A 25,990-nucleotide genomic window follows, 5' to 3' on the forward strand; every position below is an offset into this window, starting at 1 on the left:
ACCAGAGAGCAGAGAGCAGAGACCAGAGAGCAGGGAGCAGGCCCAGACAGAAGTAGAGAGACTAGAGACTAGAGCAGAGAGCAGACAGAAGTAGAGAGACTAGAGCAGAGACCAGAGAGCAGAGACTGGAGACCAGAGAGCAGGGAGCAGGCCCAGACAGAAGTAGAGAGACGAGAGCAGAGACCAGGGAGCAGGGAGCAGGCCCAGACAGAAGTAGAGAGACTAGAGCAGAGACCAGAGAGCAGGCCCAGACAGAAGTAGAGAGACAAGAGCAGAGACCAGAGAGCAGAGACCAGGGAGCAGGGAGCAGGCCCAGACAGAAGTAGAGAGACTAGAGCAGAGACCAGAGAGCAGGCCCAGACAGAAGTAGAGAGACGAGAGCAGAGAGCAGAGACCAGGGAGCAGGGAGCAGGGAGCAGGGAGCAGGGAGCAGCCCCAGACAGAAGTAGAGAGACTAGAGCAGATACCAGAGAGCAGGCCCAGACAGAAGTAGAGAGACGAGAGCAGAGACCAGAGAGCAGAGACCAGAGACCAGGGAGCAGGCCCAGACAGAAGTAGAGAGACTAGAGCAGAGAGCAGAGACCAGGGAGCAGGCCCAGACAGAAGTAGAGAGACTAGAGCAGAGAGCAGAGAGCAGGGAGCAGGGAGCAGGCCCAGACAGAAGTAGAGAGACTAGAGCAGAGAGCAGAGAGCTGGGAGCAGGCCCAGACAGAAGTAGAGAGACTAGAGCAGAGAGCAGAGACCAGGGAGGAGGGAGCAGGCCCAGACAGAAGTAGAGAGACTAGAGCAGATACCAGGGAGCAGGGAGCAGGCCCAGACAGAAGTAGAGAGACTAGAGCAGAGAGCAGAGAGCAGGGAGCAGGGAGCAGGGAGCAGGCCCAGACAGAAGTAGAGAGACTAGAGCAGAGAGCAGAGACCAGGGAGCAGGGAGCAGGCCCAGACAGAAGTAGAGAGACTAGAGCAGAGAGCAGAGACCAGGGAGCTGGGAGCAGGCCCAGACAGAAGTAGAGAGACGAGAGCAGATACCAGGGAGCAGGGAGCAGGCCCAGACAGAAGTAGAGAGACTAGAGCAGAGAGCAGAGAGCAGGGAGCAGGGAGCAGGGAGCAGGCCCAGACAGAAGTAGAGAGACTAGAGCAGAGAGCAGAGACCAGGGAGCAGGGAGCAGGGAGCAGGCCCAGACAGAAGTAGAGAGACTAGAGCAGATACCAGGGAGCAGGGAGCAGGCCCAGACAGAAGTAGAGAGACTAGAGCAGAGAGCAGGGAGCAGGGAGCAGGGAGCAGGCCCAGACAGAAGTAGAGAGACTAGAGCAGAGAGCAGAGACCAGGGAGCAGGGAGCAGGCCCAGACAGAAGTAGAGTATGGTTCAAAACAAAGTGCTGGTAATAGATTTTCCCGTCGTCAGGCTGTCCCTAACCATGAACATTCATTAAGGTGACTCAGCTGCTCGTAAACAGTTATTAAGGGCTTTTCTCAGGCTCAAACTCTTCCAGAGGCTTACAGAATCGGAGGACTGTACCATGAAGGAGTGGCAGCTGGACAACTTTCCATCCATTAAGGCATAACGTTGGTTGATTGACACACAATTGAACTCTTATGCTTTTGACTTTGATTCTTCATTCCCTGGCCAATGCTCAATAGTTTTTATCTATGCAGTGAGAGCCATACAGGGTGAAACTACATTATGTGCAAAGCTCCCAATCGTGCATGAAGCCAGAGCTATTTGAATTTGAAGCGTGTCATATTGCTAAATGGGGCTGAATGGCACCAAAAAGATGCAAAGGATCATGGTCAATGTAGTCGTTTTCATCCTGTCTGAGAGAGTCAACCGGAGCCTCCTCGTAGTCTGCCGGCTCGTGATTGGTCTGTGTCAGCACTTGGTCCTATGTGACGACAAATGTAGTAGTCAGAATGGGTCACTATTTAATTAAATATGTAGCAGTCAGAATGGAACACTATTTATTAAAAATGTTGTAGTCAGAATGGAACATTATTTAATTAAATATGTTGTAGTCAGAATGGAACACTATTTAATTAAATATGTTGTAGTCAGAATGGAACACTATTTAATTAAATATGTTGTAGTCAGAATGGAACACTATTTAATTAATAAATATGTTGTAGTCAGAATGGAACACTATTTAATTAATAAATAGGTTGTAGTCAGAATGGAACACTATTTAATTAATAAATAGGTTGTAGTCAGAATGGATCCCTATTTAATTAATAAATATGTTGTAGTCAGAATGGAACACTATTTAATTAATAAATAGGTTGTAGTCAGAATGGAACACTATTTAATTAATAAATAGGTTGTAGTCAGAATGGAACACTATTTAATTAAATATGTAGTTGTCAGAATGGAACACTATTTAATTAAATATGTTGTAGTCAGAATGGAACACTATTTAATTAAATATGTTGTAGTCAGAATGGAACACTATTTAATTAATAAATAGGTTGTAGTCAGAATGGAACACTATTTAATTAATAAATATGTTGTAGTCAGAATGGAACACTATTTAATTAATAAATATGTTGTAGTCAGAATGGAACACTATTTAATTAATAAATAGGTTGTAGTCAGAATGGAACACTATTTAATTAAATATGTTGTAGTCAGAATGGAACACTATTTAATTAAATATGTAGTAGTTAGACCTGTAAAATAATTCAATGTGGGCGATCAATCTTTTAGAGCCAAAAATTACCACACCCCCAAAATATTGGCAGTTGGGCGATGGTAATTTAAAGAGTTTTTCTAGGCTAGACCAGGGAGTTTGGCACCGCTAGGTTGGCATGCAGTAGCCGCCAAGCAGAGCTTGTGACTTCACGCTCCAAACCAGACACGGGGGGCCTGGGTGAACATGCTGTACAGGGTGAAGGAGGTGCCGTAAAAGGTGAACCTACAGTATGAGCCGTACCGGGTGAACCTGCAGTATGAGACGTACCGGTTGAACCTGCAGTATGAGACGTACAGGGTGATCCTGCAGTATGGGACGTACAGGGTGATCCTGCAGTATGGGACGTACAGGGTGATCCTGCAGTATGGGACGTACAGGGTGATCCTGCAGTATGGGACGTACAGGGTGATCCTGCAGTATGGGGCGTACAGGGTGATCCTGCAGTATGGGACTTACAGGGTGATCCTGCAGTATGGGCCGTACTGGGTGAACCTACAGTATGAGCCGTACAGGGTGATCCTGCAGTATGAGCCGTACAGGGTGATCCTGCAGTATGAGACGTACCGGGTGAACCTGCAGTATGGGACGTACAGGGTGATCCTGCAGTATGAGCTGTACAGTGTGATCCTGCAGTATGAGACGTACCGGGTGAACCTGCAGTATGAGCTGTACAGTGTGATCCTGCAGTATGAGACGTACAGTGTGATCCTGCAGTATGAGACGTACCGGGTGAACCTGCAGTATGTGCTGTACTGGGTGGGAATGACGCAACAAATATAAATTAAGTGTAACAATTGCTTAACACTATGGACTACAGTACGCTGAAGCTTAAACTCTATTGGATCAGTTTGGTTCGCTACTGGACCAATAGGGAGAAATTAAATCCGCTCAACTGAATAATTTAGGACAAAGGATCCCGGCTTGTATTTGGTAAACACAAATTCTTACAAAAAAATGATCACCTTGAATAAATATTGATGTGTGAAATGTGTAGAGTACATGAATACATCTACAGCACAATCTACTTAGATATCGGCCATAACCCCCCCCCCCCCCCCCTATAGTTTAATAGGGTGAAGACTAATGTATTTTAATCTGAGGGTCTCTCAGATTTAAATGTTTAAATGTTCAAAATTCAATAGAAATACAATAAACATCCACAGAAAAACACAAAACCAATTCACAAATACTGACTTATAAACCGCTGTGAGATAAATAAATATAGATCCAATGTGAGTGCCTATCAATTAACACTGTGGTGCTTCAAATGTGGTGTGTTCTTATGACAGTCACATTGAAATGTGTGATGCAATGATATCTTGCAACAAAGAATCCTACCACACGGTAGTACGGCAGTGCAAAGTCAGTGTCCTCCAAGGAAAATTCATCTTTGCGTGCAAATCGTCTTATGGGTGTCCTGGGTTCCGGCGGCTCGCCACCCTTGGTGTGACTGAACTCAAAAACCTGTTTTACAAACAGGATCACACAATATACAGCTCTGGAAAAAATTAATAGACCTCCGCAAAATGTTCAGTTTCTCTGGATGTACTGTTTATAGGTATGTGTTTGGGTAAAATCAACATTTTTGATTTATTCTATAAACTACTGACAATATTTGTCCCAAATTCCAAATAAAAATATGGTCATTTAGAGCATTTATTTGTAGAAAATGACAACTGGTCAAAAATAACATAAAAGATGCAGTGTTGTCAGACCTTGAATAATGGAAAGAGAATAAGTTCATATTCATTTTTAAACAACACAATACTAACGTTTTAACTTAGGAAGAGTTCAGAAACCAATATTTGGTGGAATAACCCTGAGGTTTTCAAATGGGGTTCAGGTCTGGAGATTGGGCTGGCCATGACAGGGTCTTGATCTGGTGGTCCTCCATACACACCTTGACTGAGAATTCAAGCTGCTTTGTTTGATGTCTTGTGATCATCCCGGATCGGTGCTTCAGCAAGGCTGGAGTCGGGCAGATTTTGTCTTTGTGAAGGACGCATGGATGAAGCCACGTACAAGGATGTCCTGGAAAAAAACTTGCTTCCTTCTGCTCTGACAATGTTCCCCAACTCTGAGGATTGGTTTTTCCAGCAGGACAATGCTCCATGCCACACAGCCAGGTCAGTCAAGGTGTGGATGGAGGACCACCAGATCAAGACCCTGTCATGGCCAGCCCAATCTCCAGACCTGAACCCCATTTGAAAACCTCTGGAATGTGATCAAGGTGGATGGTCACAATTCAAGCCGAGCAGCTTGAATTCTTGCGCCAGGGGTGGCATAAAGTCACCCAACATCGATGTGAAAGACTGGTGGAGAGCAGGACAAGACGCATGAAAGCTGGGATTGAAAATCAGGGTTATTCCACCAAATTTGGTTTCTGAACTCTTCCTAAATTAAATTAATAGTATTGTGTTGTTTAAAAATTATTAGAGGTTTGACAACACTGCATATTTTATGTTATTTTTGACCAGTTGTAATTTTCTGCAGATAAATGCTCTAAATGACAATATTTTTATTTGGAATATGGGAGAAATGTTGTCAGTAGTTTATAGAATAAAACAAAAATGTTCATTTTACCCAAACACATACAGTTGAAGTTGGAAGTTTCCATAAACCTCAACCAAATACATTTAAACTCGAGGTTTTACCATTCCTGACGTTTAATCCTTGTAAAAAATAACTGTCTTAGGTCAGTTAGGATCACCACTTTATTTGAATAATGTGAAATGTCGGAATAATAGTTGAGAGAATTATTTATTTCAGATTTGATTTCTTTCATTACATTCACAGTGGGTCAGAAGATTACATACACTCAATTAGTATCTGGTAGCGTTGCCTTCAAATTGTTAAACTTGGGTCAAACGTTTCGGGTAGCCTTCCACAATAAGTTGGGTGAATTTTGGCCAATTCCTCCTGACAGCGCTGGTGTAACTGAGTCAGGTTTGTAGGTCTCCTTGCTCCACGTGCTTTTTCACACATGAGATTGAGGTCAGGGACTCCAATACCTTGACTTTGTTGTCCTTAAGCCATTTTACCACAATTTTGGAAGTATGCTTGGGGTCATTGTCCACATGGAAGACCCATTTGTAACCAAGCTTTAACTTGTGACTGATGTCTTGAGATGTTGCTTCAATACATCTATCCACATCATTTTCCTACCTCATGAAGCCATCTATTTTGTGAAGTGCACCAGTCCCTTCCTTGCTGAGCGGCCTTTCAGGTTATGTCGAAATAGGACTACTTTTACTGTGGATATATATACTTTTGTACCTGTTTCCTCCAGCATCTTCACAAGGTCCTTCGCTGTTGTTCTGGGACTGATTTGCACTATTCACACCAATGTACGTTCACCTCTGAGAGACAGAACGTGTCTCCTTCCTGAGCGGTAATGACAGCTGCGTGGTCCCATGGTGTTTATACCTAAGTCCTATTGTTTGTACAGATGAACGTGGTACCTTCAGGCATTTGGAAATTGCTCCCAAGGATGAACCAGACTTGTGGTCTACCATTTTTTTTCTTAGGTCTTGGGTGATTTATTTAGATTTTCCCATGACGTCAAGCAAAGAGGCACTGAGTTTGAAGGTAGGCCTTGAAATACATCCACAGGTACTCCTCCAATTGACTCAAATGATGTCAATTAGCCTATCAGAAGCTTCTAAAACCTTGACATAATTTCCTGGAATTTTTCAAGCTGTTTAAAACTTGTTGGGGCTGCAATCCCGTTAAAGGGATAATTGTCATCAACAACCTTTGAATAGCATAGCGCCACATTTAAACAATATTACTAAAAATATTTATATTCATGAAATCACAAGGGCTATATAGGAAAACACAGTTTAGCCTTTTGTTAATCCACCTGTCGTGTCAGATTTTGAATATATGCTTTACAGCGAAAGCAATCCAAGCGTTTGTGTAAGTTTATCGATCGCTCGACAAAATATTATGTACACTTAGCATTAAGTTGCTTGGTCACGAAAATCAGAAAAGCAATCAAATTAATTGTTTACCTTTGATGATCTTCAGATGTTTTTACTCACGAGACTCCCAGTTACACAATAAATGTTCCTTTTGTTCCAAAAATATTATTTTTATATCCAAAATACCTCCGTGTGTTTGGCGCGTTATGTTCAGAAATCCACAGGAAAGAGCGATCACAACAACGTGGAGAAATTCCAAATCGTTTCCTTAATGTCCACAGAAACATGTCAAACGTTTTTTATAATCAATCCTCAGGTTGTTTTTAAAATATATAATCGATAATATATCAACCGCAACTGTCTTTATCAGTAGGAGAGGGAAAGGCAATGGCAGCCCAAACTCTGTTACGCATACAAAACGCTGCTGGCACCCGGACATACAATGACATGATGTTATCGTTCTCTCTCATTTTTCAAAATAAAACCCTGAAACTATGTCTAAAGACTGTTGACCCCTTGAGGAAGCGAAAGGAAAAGGAATCTGTTTGATATCCCTTTAAATAGAACAAAGACAGGCTATGGAACATGGAGTTTTCAAAATAGAAGCCACTTCCTGGTTAGATTTTTCTCAGACTTTCGCCTGCAATATCAGTTCTGTTTATACTCACAGGCAATATTTTGACAGTTTTGGAAACTTTAGAGTGTTTTCGGTCCAATACTAATGATAATATGCATATATTAGCAACTGAGACTGAGGAGCAGGCCATTTAGTTTGGGCAACTTATTCATCCAAGCTACCCCAGCCATAAGAAGTTAAAGGCACAGTCAACTTAGTGTATGTGAACTTCTGACCCACTGGATTTGTGATAAAGTGAATTGTAAATGAAATAATCTGTCTGTAAACAATAGTTGCAAAAATGACTTGTGTCATGCACAAAGTAGACGTCCTTAACCGACTTGCCAAAACTATAGTTTGTTAACAAGAAATTTGTGGCGTGTTTGATTCCAACATAAGTGTATGTAAAATTCCAACTTCAACTGTACCTAAAAATAGTAAAACCAGAGAAACGTGTAATTTTGTCTCTTCATTTTTTCTGTATTTATCATATTTATACCATAAACTAAACACTAAACTAGCCTGGGAAAATGGAAAGCTCTTTTGTTACAGCTACACACCATTTTGAATAAAGTAATCTAAAACATGCATGTAATACCAAAATGGATTATGATACTAGCTAATAACAATGGCTAGCAGCTCGTTCTCCATACAAAAAAAACCTCCCCAAATCCTGACGTCAATCTTTCCCTCAATCCCTTCCCAGCACGTTGCTATAGATAAAAGTGAGTGTTAATATCCAGTGCTTTCTTTTTAGTTCAGTTATATAAAACTTCTCAATGATTTGAAACGTTGTTTTTCTTCTATGGAATGGCGATAGCTCTTCACGTTCCTTTCTAGCGCTTTTTCAGCACGTTGGTGCCGACTGGTGTATAACGTGAGGTTAGGAGAGGGTCTAAGAGAATATTGAGTTTTGATTGGCTCAAAATAAACTGCTCGTCATGCAGCTTCTGACAGCTGTTTCGTAATAGCTGTCAACTTAAACATATCAATAGCAATATAGTATAATATGATTGTTAACTGGAATCTCACTAGTAACGATAAGCATGCAACATTAGTTGACCTGTGTTACATAAGCACTTCACAGCAGTCCACTTCACACCAGTTCATTTCACTACACAGCAGTCCAGGGTAGTGGGTTCGATCCCCGGGACCACCCATACGTAGAATGTATGCACACATGACTGTAAGTCGCTTTGGATAAAAGCGTCTGCTAAATGGCATATATTATTATTATTATATTAGTCCACTTCACAGCAGTCCACTTCAGAGCAGTTAATTTCACTTCACAGCAGTCCACTTCACAGCAGTCCACTTCACAGCAGTCCACTTCACAGCAGTCCAAAACCTACAGATACAGAACACGCAAGTGAGATTTCAAGTGCTCAGAGCTTCTCGGCTTGAAATACCTCTCAACTGTATTTCCTTTACCTGTCCTTCTTGTTCTATTTCAGTTTTGGATCAGAATACATTATTTTCCACTATAATGGCATGATCTCTCCACAACGACAGTCAGTAGCTTGCAACATGCTTCTCTATCCAACAGACAGGGCTGTAACAAGCTTCATTGAATGACCAGTCAAACAACAGACAGGGCTGTAACAAGCTTCATTGAATGACCAGCCAAACAACAGGCAGAGAAGCCATCATACCAGCTGTGTTTGTTACTAAAGAAGATGTGGGGGTGAAGATATTCTCTCGTTATCCTGCATTAGGGCCGTCTCTCGGTGCTGCGGCGCTGACCTCTTACTTTCCCAGTCTCATTTAAGCAAGGCATGCCGGGTAGGCGGTTATGCATCGCTTAATGCCGTCATCTCTTTCCCAGAGTGGCTCCACACATTCTCTGACAACCTTGCAGTTTGACCTCCGTCATGACTGGGCAAATTGGAGATCTGTTCTCCCTTTCTCGAAAAAAGAGAAAGATAAAATAGAAAAACAAACTCCTCCAGGAGATATAATATGTATCTCTTAAAGGACGATTAGTCATGATCGTGGGTGTTTGACAAGTTACTAAAAGGAAACTCAATCACGACTCTTATACGAGTTTGTAGTTCAAAACTTTGTTGTGTTAAAAGTAAAGAAATGTAAGTATGTGTACAAAATCTATCAACTGTATCCTCTTGTTATGTGGAATTGTATATAGCAAATCATTTTGCACGGATTGAGCACAGTGGTGCTTTCCTACGGTTTTATGGTTTGGTGAAAAACAATGAATCCTGCTTGTTCTTGCTTTATGTCAATAGCTATCACAATTAGGATTACAAGGTCCCACATTTTGGGTGGGGGAATAAATTATATCCAATAAATTGGCAAAATGAAAAACAAGATACCATCATGTTATGGCCATTTCATGACGTATCAAAACAAAATTAATAACAATTAATATCATATTAATATTATATTATAATAATTATAATAATTAATTAATGAATAACTAAATGTAAACACTTCAATACAATTTCACAAACTTTCCTATTCTACGGCTGTGAGGACAGTGTTTTGTACGGCTGTGAGAACAGAGTTTAGGTACGGCTGTGAGGACCGAGTTTTGTACGGCTATGAGGACAGTGTTTTGTATGGCTGTGAGGACAGTGTTTTGTACGGCTGTGAGAACAGTGTTTTGTACGGCTGTGAGAACAGTGTTTTGTACGGCTGTGAGAACAGAGTTTAGGTATGGCTGTGAGGACCGAGTTTTGTACGGCTGTGAGAACAGAGTGTTGTACGGCTGTGAGGACAATGTTTTGTATGGCTGTGAGGACAGTGTTTTATACGGCTGTGAGGACAGTGTTTTGTACGGCTGTGAGAACAGTGTTTTGTACGGCTATGAGAACAGAGTTTAGGTATGGCTGTGAGGACCGAGTTTTGTATGGCTGTGAGGACAGTGTTTTGTACCGCTGTGAGTACAGTGTTTTGTACGGCTGTGAGGACCGAGTTTTGTACGGCTGTGAGGACAGTGTTTTGTATGGCTGTGAGGACAGTGTTTTGTACGGCTGTGAGGACAGTGTTTTGTACGGCTGTGAGGACAGTGTTTTGTACGGCTGTGAGAACAGTGTTTTTACGGCTGTGAGAACAGAGTTTGGCTGTGAGGACCACGGCTGTGAGAACAGAGTGTTGTACGGCTGTGAGGACAGTGTTTTGTATGGCTGTGAGGACAGTGTTTTATACGGCTGTGAGGACAGTGTTTTGTACGGCTGTGAGAACAGTGTTTTGTACGGCTATGAGAACAGAGTTTAGGTACGGCTGTGAGGACCGAGTTTTGTATGGCTGTGAGGACAGTGTTTTGTACCGCTGTGAGTACAGTGTTTTGTACGGCTGTGAGGACCGAGTTTTGTACGGCTGTGAGGACAGTGTTTTGTATGGCTGTGAGGACAGTGTTTTGTACGGCTGTGAGGACAGTGTTTTGTACGGCTGTGAGAACAGTGTTTTGTACGGCTGTGAGAACAGAGTTTAGGTACGGCTTTGAGGACCGAGTTTTGTACGGCTGTGAGGACAGTGTTTTGTATGGCTGTGAGGACAGTGTTTTGTACGGTTGTGAAGACAGTGTTTTGTATGGCTGTGAGGACAGTGTTTTGTACGGCTGTGAGGACAATGTTTTGTACGGCTGTGAGAACAGAGTTTAGATACGGCTGTGAGGACCGAGTTTTGTACGGCTGTGAGGACAGTGTTTTGTATGGTTGTGAGGACAGTGTTTTGTACGGCTGTGAGAACAGTGTTTTGTACGGCTGTGAGAACAGAGTTTAGGTACGGCTGTGAGGACCGAGTTTTGTACGGCTGTGAGAACAGAGTGTTGTACGGCTGTGAGGACAGTGTTTTGTATGGCTGTGAGGACAGTGTTTTGTACGGCTGTGAGGACAGTGTTTTGTACGGCTGTGAGGACAGTATTTTGTATGGCTGTGAGGACAGTGTTTTGTACGGCTGTGAGGACAGTGTTTTGTACGGCTATGAGAACAGAGTTTAGGTACGGCTGTGAGGACCGAGTTTTGTATGGCTGTGAGGACAGTGTTTTGTACCGCTGTGAGTACAGTGTTTTGTACGGCTGTGAGGACCGAGTTTTGTACGGCTGTGAGGACAGTGTTTTGTATGGCTGTGAGGACAGTGTTTTGTACGGCTGTGAGGACAGTGTTTTGTACGGCTGTGAGAACAGTGTTTTGTACGGCTGTGAGAACAGAGTTTAGGTACGGCTTTGAGGACCGAGTTTTGTACGGCTGTGAGGACAGTGTTTTGTATGGCTGTGAGGACAGTGTTTTGTACCGCTGTGAGTACAGTGTTTTGTACAGCTGTGAGGACCGAGTTTTGTACGGCTGTGAGGACAGTGTTTTGTATGGCTGTGAGGACAGTGTTTTGTACGGCTGTGAGGACAGTGTTTTGTACGGCTGTGAGAACAGTGTTTTGTACGGCTGTGAGAACAGAGTTTAGGTACGGCTTTGAGGACCGAGTTTTGTACGGCTTTGAGGACAGTGTTTTGTACGGCTGTGAGGACAGTGTTTTGTACGGTTGTGAAGACAGTGTTTTGTATGGCTGTGAGGACAGTGTTTTGTACGGCTGTGAGGACAATGTTTTGTACGGCTGTGAGAACAGAGTTTAGATACGGCTGTGAGGACCGAGTTTTGTACGGCTGTGAGGACAGTGTTTTGTATGGTTGTGAGGACAGTGTTTTGTACGGCTGTGAGAACAGTGTTTTGTATGGCTGTGAGAACAGAGTTTAGGTACGGCTGTGAGGACCGAGTTTTGTACGGCTGTGAGAACAGAGTGTTGTACGGCTGTGAGGACAGTGTTTTGTATGGCTTTGAGGACAGTGTTTTGTACGGCTGTGAGGACAGTGTTTTGTACGGCTGTGAGGACAGTATTTTGTATGGCTGTGAGGACAGTGTTTTGTACGGCTGTGAGGACAGTGTTTTGTACGGCTGTGAGGACAGTGTTTTGTACGGCTGTGAGGACAGTGTTTTGTACGGCTGTGAGGACCGAGTTTTGTACGGCTGTGAGAACAGAGTGTTGTACGGCTGTGCGGACAGTGTTTTGTATGGCTGTGAGGACAGTGTTTTATACGGCTGTGAGGACAGTGTTTTGTACGGCTGTGAGAACAGTGTTTTGTACGGCTATGAGAACAGAGTTTAGGTATGGCTGTGAGGACCGAGTTTTGTATGGCTGTGAGGACAGTGTTTTGTACCGCTGTGAGTACAGTGTTTTGTACGGCTGTAAGGACCGAGTTTTGTACGGCTGTGAGGACAGTGTTTTGTATGGCTGTGAGGACAGTGTTTTGTACGGCTGTGAGGACAGTGTTTTGTACGGCTGTGAGAACAGTGTTTTGTACGGCTGTGAGAACAGAGTTTAGGTACGGCTGTGAGGACCGAGTTTTGTACGGCTGTGAGAACAGAGTGTTGTACGGCTGTGAGGACAGTGTTTTGTATGGCTGTGAGGACAGTGTTTTATACGGCTGTGAGGACAGTGTTTTGTACGGCTGTGAGAACAGTGTTTTGTACGGCTGTGAGAACAGAGTTTAGGTACGGCTGTGAGGACCGAGTTTTGTATGGCTGTGAGGACAGTGTTTTGTACCGCTGTGAGTACAGTGTTTTGTACGGCTGTGAGTACAGTGTTTTGTACGGCTGTGAGGACCGAGTTTTGTATGGCTGTGAGGACAGTGTTTTGTATGGCTGTGAGGACAGTGTTTTGTACGGCTGTGAGGACAGTGTTTTGTACTGCTGTGAGGACAGTGTTTTGTACGGTTGTGAAGACAGTGTTTTGTATGGCTGTGAGGACAGTGTTTTGTACGGCTGTGAGGACAATGTTTTGTACGGCTGTGAGAACAGAGTTTAGATACGGCTGTGAGGACCGAGTTTTGTACGGCTGTGAGGACAGTGTTTTGTATGGCTGTGTTGACAGTGTTTTGTACGGCTGTGAGAACAGTGTTTTGTACGGCTGTGAGAACAGAGTTTAGGTACGGCTGTAAGGACCGAGTTTTGTACGGCTGTGAGAACAGAGTGTTTTGTTCGGCTGTGAGAACAGAGTTTAGGTACGGCTGTGAGGACCGAGTTTAGGTACGGCTGTGAGGACCGAGTTTTGTATGGCTGTGAGGACAGTGTTTTGTATGGCTGTGAGGACAGTGTTTTGTACGGCTGTGAGTACAGTGTTTTGTACGGCTGTGAGGACCGAGTTTTGTACGGCTGTGAGGACAGTGTTTTGTACGGTGGGAGGAAAGTGTTTTGTACGGCTGTGAGGACAGTGTTTTGTATGGCTGTGAGGACAGTGTTTTATACGGCTGTGAGGACAGTGTTTTGTACGGCTGTGAGAACAGTGTTTTGTACGGCTGTGAGAACAGAGTTTAGGTACGGCTGTGAGGACCGAGTTTTGTATGGCTGTGAGGACAGTGTTTTGTACCGCTGTGAGGACAGTGTTTTGTACGGCTGTGAGTACAGTGTTTTGTACGGCTGTGAGGACCGAGTTTTGTATGGCTGTGAGGACAGTGTTTTGTACGGCTGTGAGGACAGTGTTTTGTACGGCTGTGAGGACAGTGTTTTGTACGGCTGTGAGGACAGTGTTTTGTACGGTTGTGAAGACAGTGTTTTGTATGGCTGTGAGGACAGTGTTTTGTACGGCTGTGAGGACAATGTTTTGTACGGCTGTGAGAACAGAGTTTAGATACGGCTGTGAGGACCGAGTTTTGTACGGCTGTGAGGACAGTGTTTTGTATGGCTGTGTTGACAGTGTTTTGTACGGCTGTGAGAACAGTGTTTTGTACGGCTGTGAGAACAGAGTTTAGGTACGGCTGTGAGGACCGAGTTTTGTACGGCTGTGAGGACAGTGTTTTGTATGGCTGTGAGGACAGTGTTTTGTACGGCTGTGAGGACAGTGTTTTGTACGGCTGTGAGGACAGTATTTTGTAGGGCTGTGAGGACAGTGTTTTGTACGGCTGTGAGGACAGTGTTTTGTACGGCTGTGAGGACAGTGTTTTGTACGGCTGTGAGGACAGTGTTTTCTACGGCTGTGAGGACAGTGTTTTCTACGGCTGTGAGGACAGTGTTTTCTACGGCTGTGAGGACAGTGTTTTCTACGGCTGTGAGGACAGTGTTTTCTACGGCTGTGAGGACAGTGTTTTCTACGGCTGTGAGGACAGTATTTTCTACGGCTGTGAGGACAGTGTTTTGTACGGCTGTGAGGACAGTGTTTTGTACGGTTGTGAGGACAGTGTTTTGTACGGCTGTGAGAACAGTGTTTTGTACGGCTGTGAGAACAGAGTTTAGGTACGGCTGTAAGGACCGAGTTTGGTACGGCTATGAGGACAGTGTTTTGTATGGCTGTGAGGACAGTGTTTTGTACGGCTGTGAGAACAGTGTTTTGTACGGCTGTGAGAACAGAGTTTAGGTACGGCTGTGAGAACAGAGTTTAGGTACGGCTGTGAGGACCGAGTTTTGTATGGCTGTGAGGACAGTGTTTTGTACGGCTGTGAGTACAGTGTTTTGTACGGCTGTGAGAACAGAGTTTAGGTACGGCTGTAAGGACCGAGTTTGGTACGGCTATGAGGACAGTGTTTTGTATGGCTGTGAGGACAGTGTTTTGTACGGCTGTGAGAACAGAGTTTAGGTACGGCTGTGAGGACCGAGTTTGGTATGGCTATGAGGACAGTGTTTTGTATGGCTGTGAGGACAGTGTTTTCTACGGCTGTGAGGACAGTGTTTTGTACGGCTGTGAGGACAGTGTTTTGTACGGCTGTGAGGACAGTGTTTTGTACGGCTGTGAGGACAGTGTTTTGTACGGCTGTGAGAACAGAGTTTAGGTACGGCTGTGAGGACCGAGTTTGGTATGGCTATGAGGACAGTGTTTTGTATGGCTGTGAGGACAGTGTTTTGTACGGCTGTGAGGACAGTGTTTTGTACGGCTGTGAGGACAGTGTTTTGTACGGCTGTGAGAACAGAGTTTAGGTACGGCTGTGAGGACCGAGTTTGGTATGGCTATGAGGACAGTGTTTTGTATGGCTGTGAGGACAGTGTTTTGTACGGCTGTGAGAACAGAGTTTAGGTACGGCTGTGAGGACCGAGTTTTGTACGGCTGTGAGAACAGAGTGTTGTACGGCTGTGAGGACAGTGTTTTGTACGGCTGTGAGGACAGTGTTTTGTATAGCTGTGAGGACAGTGTTTTGTACGGCTGTGAGGACAATGTTTTGTACGGCTGTGAGAACAGAGTTTAGGTACGGCTGTGAGGACCGAGTTTTGTACGGCTGTGAGGACAGTGTTTTGTATGGCTGTGAGGACAGTGTTTTGTTCGGCTGTGAGGACAGAGTTTAGGTACGGCTGTGACGACCGAGTTATGTACGGCTGTGAGAACAGAGTTTAGGTACGGCTGTGAGGACCGAGTTTTGTACGGCTGTGAGAACAGAGTGTTTTGTTCGGCTGTGAGGACAGTGTTTTGTACGGCTGTGAGGACAGTGTTTTGTACGGCTGTGAGGACAGTGTTTTGTACGGTTGTGAGAACAGTGTTTTGTACGGCTGTGAGGACGGAGTTTTGTACGGCTGTGAGGACAGTGTGATGGGATAATAAGACCATTGTTCTCTACATCAACTGAATGACAGCAATAATTAAATAATGCTCCGCAACCAACAGTCAAAGTCTCTCAAGCCTCATCAAACAATGTGTGTGACCCTCTGGGAGCCTCTGGGAGCCTCTGGGAGCGTCTGGGAGCTCTTGTGTATATGTATATTTTTTCGCTAGACGTTTTTATTAGCTAGTGTCTGTGTATTTGGCAGTGGAGCTGAGAATTTAGAGATTTGTCCTCCCTGCTGAGACCCCTTTCGAGCAGAACACTAAAGGGAGAAAAGTTTTCTGGTCTGGGAAGCCACGCCAAGCCCGAGCTAACCAACCCACTCACTGTTAATTAAGGGCCCGGCACCCTTCCCCTGCCCCAGCATGAGTGCCTGTCTTGTGGGGACTGTTTCAACCAGGCCCCCAGGCTCTGCTGCCTGAGCAGGCCTCAGAGGGGGGGCACTGGCTCTCTGAGTGGGGCAGCGGAGCATAGACTTTTTTTTATAGACCAAACTAAGCCTTCCTTTCTTATTTCCACCAGCATCAGGGTCTACTGGTCACACTACTTAAGTGGCAATTAAGAACCAGAGAGATCAAAGTGGCGTCTATTAAAGACGAAACCGCTCCGGAAAGTAAAAGAGAAGATTGGATGATGTAATAGGAAGCTGACCACTGCAACCATACCAAAGAACAACTTATCAAATAAAATGGGTTAAAGACAATCCCATTGAGACAACTGTTCTTAGCCCAATTCTTGTTGTTTTCTGGAAGATATAACTGCGGTAATGTGTTCATAATGATAAGATGCATACTCCAATTCAGATGGGAATCTTTTCCTCTACCAGGTTGTGGGGAGAATCAAACAAGAAGCTAACTGGGAATCAACCCGACTAGGGATTCCATCTGAGACAGCAATGGGATGGGCTGTATCTGCACTCATCTCCATCAGCCTGTCAGAAGAACAAAGTACTAGAAACAACTACAACAAAGACAGAGAAAAACACATTTCATCCTCCTTCTTTCTCTGGTTTTCTCCCTGGCAGTCATTCGATGCAAATCTATCTGCAGTCAAACATTTCAGAAATGAAATGGGCCTTAATGGAATAAAATGTGATTTTTCCAACAGCTAATGAAAACCCTCCCACTGGGCACACCACATCATTTCAAGATGGAAATGTAGGTAATTTTTTGGTTGAGAACACAATCGAATATCAACATTTAAAGGAGATGTATCGAATACTTGGATAGTTTTATCTGAGCCGCTGTTTTCATCATTTTCTGTAACTTCTATTTATTAATATTTATATTTGGTTATTAAATTGCAGACATGAATCCAACAAATCATTTGTTAACTAGCCGACGACATTAATAGTCTTATCGACTGTATTGTAAAAGTAGTATTGTCAACACAACCAAATATCAACATTTGTTTTTCCACCTACTGTACCCATTGACTGTAAAGTGATTTGTTTTCACATTTACATCTGAAGACCACTACAGAGGATAATTTAGCACTGACAATAAAACATATATATATTTTAAATTACTTGGTAACGTTTTGTTTGTCTCAGGAGGATATTAGTGTTTAGAAAACCCAAGGCCTGTATAGATGATCTATTTGTAGTTGAACCCTGAGTTGAATTGAAACATTAGCTGTTGATGACTTTGCAAATGCTACTTGGGGAATGACTTCAAAGAAATAGAATACAATTGAATCAAATCAATGCAAAACATATATATATATTTGTCACATGTGCCAAATAAAACACCACTAAGGGTTCCCAAGTGGCGCAGCGGTCTGAGGCACTGAGGTGTCGCTACAGTACCTGGTTTGAATCCAGGCTGTATCACATCCGGCTGTGATCGGGAGTCCCATAGAGCGGAACACAATTGGCCCAGCGTCGTCCGGGTTTGGCCGTCATTGTAAATAAGAATTATTTATTAACTGACTTGCCTAGTTAAAAAACAAAAGAATGCTTACTTATGAACACTTAACCAACAATGAAGAGTTTTTATCAAGTAAGGAAGACAAATATGCTAAATAAATCTAAGGAAAAATAGCAACATAATGAAATAACCATAGCAAGGCTATATACAAGGGGTATGGGTACCGAGTCTATGTGCGGGGGTACAGGTTATTCGAGGTAATTGCCATAATACGTACATGTAGGTAGGGGTAAAGTGACTGTTCAGAGATAAACAGAGAGTAGCAGCAGCGTATGTGAAGAGTGTGAAGGAATGTGAATATGTGTCTGTGTGTGCGTGTGTGTGTCCGTGTGTGTGTGTCCGTGTGTGTGTGTGTGTGTGTGTGTGTGTGTGTGTGTGTGTGTGTGTGTGTGTGTGTGTGTGTGTGTGTGTGTGTGTGTGTGTGTGTGTGTGTGTGTGTGTGTGTGTGTGTGTGTGTGTGTGTGTGTGTGTGTGCCCGTGTCCGTGTGCGTTGGTGTGTCAGTGTAGAACGTGTGACTGTGTGGTTAGAGTCCAGTGTGACTGTGTGGTTAGAGTCCAGTGTGCCTGTGTGGTTAGAGTCCAGTGTGCCTGTGTGGTTAGAGTCCAGTGTGCCTGTGTGGTTAGAGTCCAGTGTGCCTGTGTGGTTAGAGTCCAGTGTGCCTGTGTGGTTAGTCCAGTCCAGTGTGCCTGTGTGGTTAGAGTCCAGTGTGCCTGTGTGGTTAGAGTCCAGTGGGACTGTGTGGTTAGAGTCCAGTGGGACTGTGTGGTTAGAGTCCAGTGTGCCTGTGTGGTTAGAGTCCAGTGTGCCTGTGTGGTTAGAGTCCAGTGTGCCTGTGTGGTTAGAGTCCAGTGTGCCTGTGTGGTTACAGTCCAGTGTGCCTGTGTGGTTAGAGTCCAGTGTGACTGTGTGGTTAGAGTCCAGTGTGACTGTGTGGTTAGAGTCCAGTGTGCCTGTGTGGTTAGAGTCCAGTGTGCCTGTGTGGTTAGAGTCCAGTGTGCCTGTGTGGTTAGAGTCCAGTGTGCCTGTGTGGTTAGAGTCCAGTGGGACTGTGTGGTTAGAGTCCAGTGGGACTGTGTGGTTAGAGTCCAGTTTGACTGTGTGGTTAGAGTCCAGTGTGCCTGTGTGGTTAGAGTCCAGTGTGCCTGTGTGGTTAGAGTCCAGTGTGACTGTGTGGTTAGAGTCCAGTGTGCCTGTGTGGTTAGAGTCCAGTGTGCCTGTGTGGTTAGAGTCCAGTGTGACTGTGTGGTTAGAGTCCAGTGGGACTGTGTGGTTAGAGTCCAGTGTGCCTGTGTGGTTAGAGTCCAGTGTGCCTGTGTGGTTAGAGTCCAGTGGCCTGTGTGGTTAGAGTCCAGTGGGCCTGTGTGGTTAGAGTCCAGTGGGCCTGTGTGGTTAGAGTCCAGTGTGCCTGTGTGGTTAGAGTCCAGTGTGCCTGTGTGGTTAGAGTCCAGTGTGCCTGTGTGGTTAGAGTCCAGTGTGCCTGTGTGGTTAGAGTCCAGTGGGACTGTGTGGTTAGAGTCCAGTGGGACTGTGTGGTTAGAGTCCAGTTTGCCTGTGTGGTTAGAGTCCAGTGTGCCTGTGTGGTTAGAGTCCAGTGTGCCTGTGTGGTTAGAGTCCAGTGTGCCTGTGTGGTTAGAGTCCAGTGTGCCTGTGTGGTTAGAGTCCAGTGTGCCTGTGTGGTTAGAGTCCAGTGTGCCTGTGTGGTTAGAGTCCAGTGTGCCTGTGTGGTTAGAGTCCAGTGTGCCTGTGTGGTTAGAGTCCAGTGTGCCTGTGTGGTTAGAGTCCAGTGTGCCTGTGTGGTTAGAGTCCAGTGTGCCTGTGTGGTTAGAGTCCAGTGTGCCTGTGTGGTTAGAGTCCAGTGTGCCTGTGTGGTTAGAGTCCAGTGTGCCTGTGTGGTTAGAGTCCAGTGTGCCTGTGTGGTTAGAGTCCAGTGTGCCTGTGTGGTTAGAGTCCAGTGTGCCTGTGTGGTTAGAGTCCAGTGTGCCTGTGTGGTTAGAGTCCAGTGTGACTGTGTGGTTAGAGTCCAGTGTGACTGTGTGGTTAGAGTCCAGTGTGCCTGTGTGGTTAGAGTCCAGTGTGCCTGTGTGGTTAGAGTCCAGTGTGCCTGTGTGGTTAGAGTCCAGTGTGCCTGTGTGGTTAGAGTCCAGTGTGCCTGTGTGGTTAGAGTCCAGTGTGCCTGTGTGGTTAGAGTCCAGTGTGCCTGTGTGGTTAGAGTCCAGTGTGCCTGTGTGGTTAGAGTCCAGTGTGCCTGTGTGGTTAGAGTCCAGTGTGCCTGTGTGGTTAGAGTCCAGTGTGACTGTGTGGTTAGAGTCCAGTGTGACTGTGTGGTTAGAGTCCAGTGGGACTGTGTGGTTAGAGTCCAGTGTGACTGTGTGGTTAGAGTCCAGTGTGCCTGTGTGGTTAGAGTCCAGTGGTTAGAGTCCCTGTGTGGTTAGAGTCCAGTGGGACTGTGTGGTTAGAGTCCAGTGGGACTGTGTGGTTAGAGTCCTGTGTGGTTAGAGTCCAGTGTGCCTGTGTGGTTAGAGTCCAGTGTGACTGTGTGGTTAGAGTCCAGTGGGACTGTGTGGTTAGAGTCCAGTGGGACTGTGTGGTTAGAGTCCAGTGTGCCTGTGTGGTTAGAGTCCAGTGTGCCTGTGTGGTTAGAGTCCAGTGTGCCTGTGTGGTTAGAGTCCAGTGTGCCTGTGTGGTTAGAGTCCAGTGTGCCTGTGTGGTTAGAGTCCAGTGGGACTGTGTGGTTAGAGTCCAGTGGGACTGTGTGGTTAGAGTCCAGTGTGACTGTGTGGTTAGAGTCCAGTGTGCCTGTGTGGTTAGAGTCCAGTGTGCCTGTGTGGTTAGAGTCCAGTGTGCCTGTGTGGTTAGAGTCCAGTGTGCCTGTGTGGTTAGAGTCCAGTGTGCCTGTGTGGTTAGAGTCCAGTGGCCTGTGTGGTTAGAGTCCAGTGTGCCTGTGTGGTTAGAGTCCAGTGTGACTGTGTGGTTAGAGTCCAGTGGGACTGTGTGGTTAGAGTCCAGTGTGCCTGTGTGGTTAGAGTCCAGTGTGCCTGTGTGGTTAGAGTCCAGTGTGCCTGTGTGGTTAGAGTCCAGTGTGCCTGTGTGGTTAGAGTCCAGTGTGCCTGTGTGGTTAGAGTCCAGTGTGCCTGTGTGGTTAGAGTCCAGTGTGACTGTGTGGTTAGAGTCCAGTGTGCCTGTGTGGTTAGAGTCCAGTGTGACTGTGTGGTTAGAGTCCAGTGTGCCTGTGTGGTTAGAGTCCAGTGTGCCTGTGTGGTTAGAGTCCAGTGTGCCTGTGTGGTTAGAGTCCAGTGTGCCTGTGTGGTTAGAGTCCAGTGTGCCTGTGTGGTTAGAGTCCAGTGTGACTGTGTGGTTAGAGTCCAGTGTGCCTGTGTGGTTAGAGTCCAGTGTGCCTGTGTGGTTAGAGTCCAGTGTGCCTGTGTGGTTAGAGTCCAGTGGGACTGTGTGGTTAGAGTCCAGTGGAACTGTGTGGTTAGAGTCCAGTGGGACTGTGTGGTTAGAGTCCAGTGTGACTGTGTGGTTAGAGTCCAGTGGGACTGTGTGGTTAGAGTCCAGTGTGCCTGTGTGGTTAGAGTCCAGTGTGACTGTGTGGTTAGAGTCCAGTGTGACTGTGTGGTTAGAGTCCAGTGGGACTGTGTGGTTAGAGTCCAGTGGGACTGTGTGGTTAGAGTCCAGTGTGCCTGTGTGGTTAGAGTCCAGTGGGACTGTGTGGTTAGAGTCCAGTGTGCCTGTGTGGTTAGAGTCCAGTGGGACTGTGTGGTTAGAGTCCAGTGTGCCTGTGTGGTTAGAGTCCAGTGTGCCTGTGTGGTTAGAGTCCAGTGTGCCTGTGTGGTTAGAGTCCAGTGTGCCTGTGTGGTTAGAGTCCAGTGGGCCTGTGTGGTTAGAGTCCAGTGTGACTGTGTGGTTAGAGTCCAGTGGGACTGTGTGGTTAGAGTCCAGTGGGACTGTGTGGTTAGAGTCCAGTGTGCCTGTGTGGTTAGAGTCCAGTGGGACTGTGTGGTTAGAGTCCAGTGGGACTGTGTGGTTAGAGTCCAGTGTGCCTGTGTGGTTAGAGTCCAGTGTGACTGTGTGGTTAGAGTCCAGTGGGACTGTGTGGTTAGAGTCCAGTGGGACTGTGTGGTTAGAGTCCAGTGTGCCTGTGTGGTTAGAGTCCAGTGGGACTGTGTGGTTAGAGTCCAGTGTGCCTGTGTGGTTAGAGTCCAGTGTGCCTGTGTGGTTAGAGTCCAGTGTGCCTGTGTGGTTAGAGTCCAGTGTGCCTGTGTGGTTAGAGTCCAGTGGGACTGTGTGGTTAGAGTCCAGTGTGCCTGTGTGGTTAGAGTCCAGTGTGCCTGTGTGGTTAGAGTCCAGTGTGCCTGTGTGGTTAGAGTCCAGTGTGCCTGTGTGGTTAGAGTCCAGTGTGCCTGTGTGGTTAGAGTCCAGTGGGACTGTGTGGTTAGAGTCCAGTGGGACTGTGTGGTTAGAGTCCAGTGGGACTGTGTGGTTAGAGTCCAGTGTGCCTGTGTGGTTAGAGTCCAGTGTGCCTGTGTGGTTAGAGTCCAGTGTGCCTGTGTGGTTAGAGTCCAGTGGGACTGTGTGGTTAGAGTCCAGTGTGCCTCTCAATAATCATTCTCATGACAGCACATTGGTAGTAGTCAGTGACAAATATCAAAGCTAAGCTGGGCTTGGTTAATACCCTAGATGGAAGATCAAGCGGATAGCTGTAGATAGATCAACTCTCCAGTAGGAGGTGCTGTAGATAGATCAACTATCCAGTAGGAGGTGCTGTAGATAGAGCAACTATCCAGTAGGAAGTGCTGTAGATAGATCAACTATCCAGTAGGAGGTGCTGTAGAGAGATCAACTATCCAGTAGGAGGTGCTGTAGATAGAGCAACTATCCAGTAGGAGGTGCTGTAGATAGAGCAACTATCCAGTAGGAGGTGCTGTAGATAGATCAACTCTCCAGTAGGAGGTGCTGTAGATAGATCAACTCTCCAGTAGGAGGTGCTGTAGATAGATCAACTATCCAGTAGGAGGTGCTGCCCAGCCTATAATTTTTTATTTTTCTGATAGTGGATATAACGTTGAAGATCTGACATTGTTTTATTAAAATACTTAAGAGGCTATTGACGCACCTTTGCACCAATTTAAGTAACATAATGAAAGAATAAATCCCTCTCCCGTTGGTGGCGGGCAGCGATCGAACATGTCGCCCGATTCTTTACCAAATTGGTCCTACGGAGAGCCTACAATCTCATCCGCATCTGGTGGGGGATGAATGGAAATCAGCTTTCAGCACGATGTCTGGTCACTACGTGTTCCTTGGTGATGCCTTATGGATTAGCCAATGCTCCGTCAGTGTTTCAGGCATTCGTTAAACATTTCTTAGTGCTAGGTGTCCCGCCAGTGGACAAATGGCGATTAAATATGAACTTCATTTTTGAAAATCTTCCCCTGATTTGCAGTCCAAAGGGTTCAAGCTACAACATGTAGTGTAATTTCGTTAGATAAAATCCTTCTTTATATCCCAAAAAGTATGTTTAGTTGGCGGCATCGATTTCAGTAATCCACTCGTTCAACATGCAGATAAGGAATCCAAAAAGCTAAACTTAGTTCAAACAAGAAAAAGAAATGTGTTTCTATTTAATCCTCAGGTTCCCTAAAATGTAATTAAACTATAATATTTCATATGGAAAGAAGTATGCTCATTAAGAAAATATTGATATTAGCAGGTGCGCGTCCTCTTCATCGCGCACGCACAGACCGATGTCCAACTCTGAGTCCCCGTACTAAAACTCATAATTCTTCCTTGTTTTGGAAGGAACAAGCCTGAAACCTTGAACAAAGACTGTTGCCATCTAGTGGAAGCCATAGGAATTGCATTGCATTGGATACCAGATCAGCCCGCAAGGAGTGAAGATGGAAGGTAGATGCTGTCAGGTCATGGCCAGTCCCAACCACCATAAAATAGTTACTGTGTTTTTTGGGGGTTTTGCAAACGTTTATCACTGTTTCATCAAGACTTTAGCTTTATCACCTCTCCTCTACCCTCTTTCCTCAAGGGTGGTCCCCGTAAATTGGGCTGGAGTCCTGCAAACGACAAAGCCTTCCACCAACTGAAGGGATGTTTCACCTCCACCCCGTTGTCCAAAAACTCAGAACCTACGCTGCCCTTTGTGGTGGATGTGAATACTTCAGAAGTGACCGTGGGGGCTGTCCTATCCCAACGACAAGGTTATGAATAGAAATATTGTCCCTTTGTAAATTACAAAAAAAAAACTGTCTCACACAGAGAGGAACTATGACGTCAGCAATCGGGAGCTCTGGCGGTGAAGTTTGCATTAGAGGCGTGGAGACACTGGATGTAGGGCGCCAAGGACCCATTCATCATCCTCACTGACAATCGGAACCTGGCGTACATATGGACAGGAAAATGACTTTTTTTTTAACTTGATTTGACTTCACTCTGACGTATCGCCCATGTTCAAAGAACACCAAGCCAATGCCCTGTCACGTCTCTATACGATTCGGGAGAGGTTACTCGATTCGGGAGAGTTATAGCCTCCGTGGTCTGGGACGTAGATGTGGATAATCGCCAGGCCCTGAAGAGGGAACCGGCTCCGGACCTGAGCGTAGACAGCTATTGTCGCTGAACATCCAGGTATCACCGGCACTATTCAAACTATCTCCAAAAAGTACTGGTAGCCAAGTTCGGCATGGGAAGTCACTCGCCACGTCAACTCCTGTTCCATACGTGCCCAAAGGGAATCTCCTTCCTTTTCCTGTGCCTCAGCGTCCCTGGTGTCATCTTTCCATTGATTTTGTCACTGATATCCTTTCACCACCATAATGGCGGTTGTGGACAGATTCTCTAAATCATGCTGTTTTATCCCTCAGTTTGGTCTCCCTGCCTCTCTCCAGGTCGCTGAGGCACTGTTCCAGCAGGACTCCCGGCACTATGGCCTTCCGGAATACATCGTCTCCGACCATAGTCCCCAATTCACGTCACGAGTATGGAAAGCCTTCATGGAGAAGCTGGGGGTACACAGTCAACCTCACTTCCGGGGTACTGGCCTCAGTCTTACAGGCAGGTGGAGAGGATGGCCCAGGAGCTGGGGAGTTTCCTGAGTCTCTGCCAGGACCGGTAGGCGGAGTGGGCCCAATTCCTTCCCTTGGCAGAGTATGCTAAGAATTAACTGTGTCACTCCTCCACCAGGCTGACTCCCTTCCAGTGTGCTTTGGGTTATCTGCCAGCCCTGGCGCCGTAGACCCCAAGCCAGACCGAAGCCCCTGCAGTGGACAAGTGGTTCAGGAGCGAAGAAAAGGTTTGGAACAACGCACACGTGAGGCTCCAGTGCACCATCCGCTGTCAGAAGGAGCAGACGGATCGCCACAGCAGTAAGGCTCCCGTGTTCAATAATGGTGATTTAATCTGGCTTTCAACCAGGAACCTCCCACTCCGCCTGTCCTGTAAGAAGTTGAGGTCCCGGTTTGTGGGGCCGTTCAAGGTCCTCCGGAGGGTCAACGAGGTAACCTACAGTTTTCCACTAATTACCGGATCTCACCTTCTTTCATGTTTCCCTCCTCAAGGCCGGTGGTTCCTGGTCCCCTGTCTGAAGCCGTCCATCACGACACCCTTCTGCATCCCTACACCTTTCTGCATCTCCCGCCTATGCCTTTCAGAATCCTCCTGGAATTCCGACATTGTGGGAATTTATTTTTTTATTTGTTTATTGAAAATTCGAAACATAATATACCTACAGTGAAGCCGCTCAATAACTACATCGTACCAGTCATCCAACAGATTCCCATTGAGAGAGACACACAGAAGCTTCCAGGGTCAATGCCCTGCTCAAGGGCATGTTGACCGATCGACCACCAGGCCACAAAACGTGAACATGAACCCTCCAAGATCCCCCACACAGTTCCCCAAAAGCTGTCCCTCCACCATTCGAGACCCCTCCCACACTCCACCCCCCAGGAATATTTTTTTTAATAAAAAATACAACTAATTCCATTCCCCAACCCCAAGAACCCCCCAATGTACCAACAACCAAGAGAATGAACTAAAGAGAAGAAAGGAAAAGACAGAAAACAACAATGCAAAAAATTAAAAATAACAGCAATGCCAACTGTACAATGTGCATGTCTGGCACTATTAAATGTATATGTGTGTTTATTTGAATGAGAGTGTGTGTATATGCATGTGTGCAAACACCTGCACGAGGTAGGGTTAAATAGCGTTAGATAGGGTTACATTGAGTTAGATATAGTCATGGTTACATAGGGTTAGATAGGATTAGGGTTACATAGGGTTAGATAGGGT

At 45.7% G+C, this 25,990-nt stretch overlaps 1 protein-coding gene across 1 annotated transcript in view; it reads left to right on the forward strand.

Moving 5' to 3' along the window:
• LOC123991077 overlaps positions 1-25,690 on the forward strand; it is a 46,770-nt gene extending 21,080 nt beyond the window's left edge. Inside the window, exons 2-6 of the mRNA XM_046292257.1 lie at positions 23,486-23,590; positions 23,727-24,325; positions 24,586-24,808; positions 24,881-25,062; positions 25,255-25,690. Coding sequence (XP_046148213.1) covers positions 24,623-24,808; positions 24,881-25,062; positions 25,255-25,531 — 645 coding nt within the window. The 5' untranslated portion in view covers positions 23,486-23,590; positions 23,727-24,325; positions 24,586-24,622 and the 3' untranslated portion in view covers positions 25,532-25,690. The remainder of the gene's footprint in view (positions 1-23,485; positions 23,591-23,726; positions 24,326-24,585; positions 24,809-24,880; positions 25,063-25,254) is intronic.
• The last annotated feature ends 300 nt before the right edge of the window (positions 25,691-25,990 follow it).

Source organism: Oncorhynchus gorbuscha, linkage group LG02, assembly GCF_021184085.1.
Source record: "Oncorhynchus gorbuscha isolate QuinsamMale2020 ecotype Even-year linkage group LG02, OgorEven_v1.0, whole genome shotgun sequence".
Taxonomy (NCBI): Eukaryota; Metazoa; Chordata; class Actinopteri; order Salmoniformes; family Salmonidae; genus Oncorhynchus; species Oncorhynchus gorbuscha.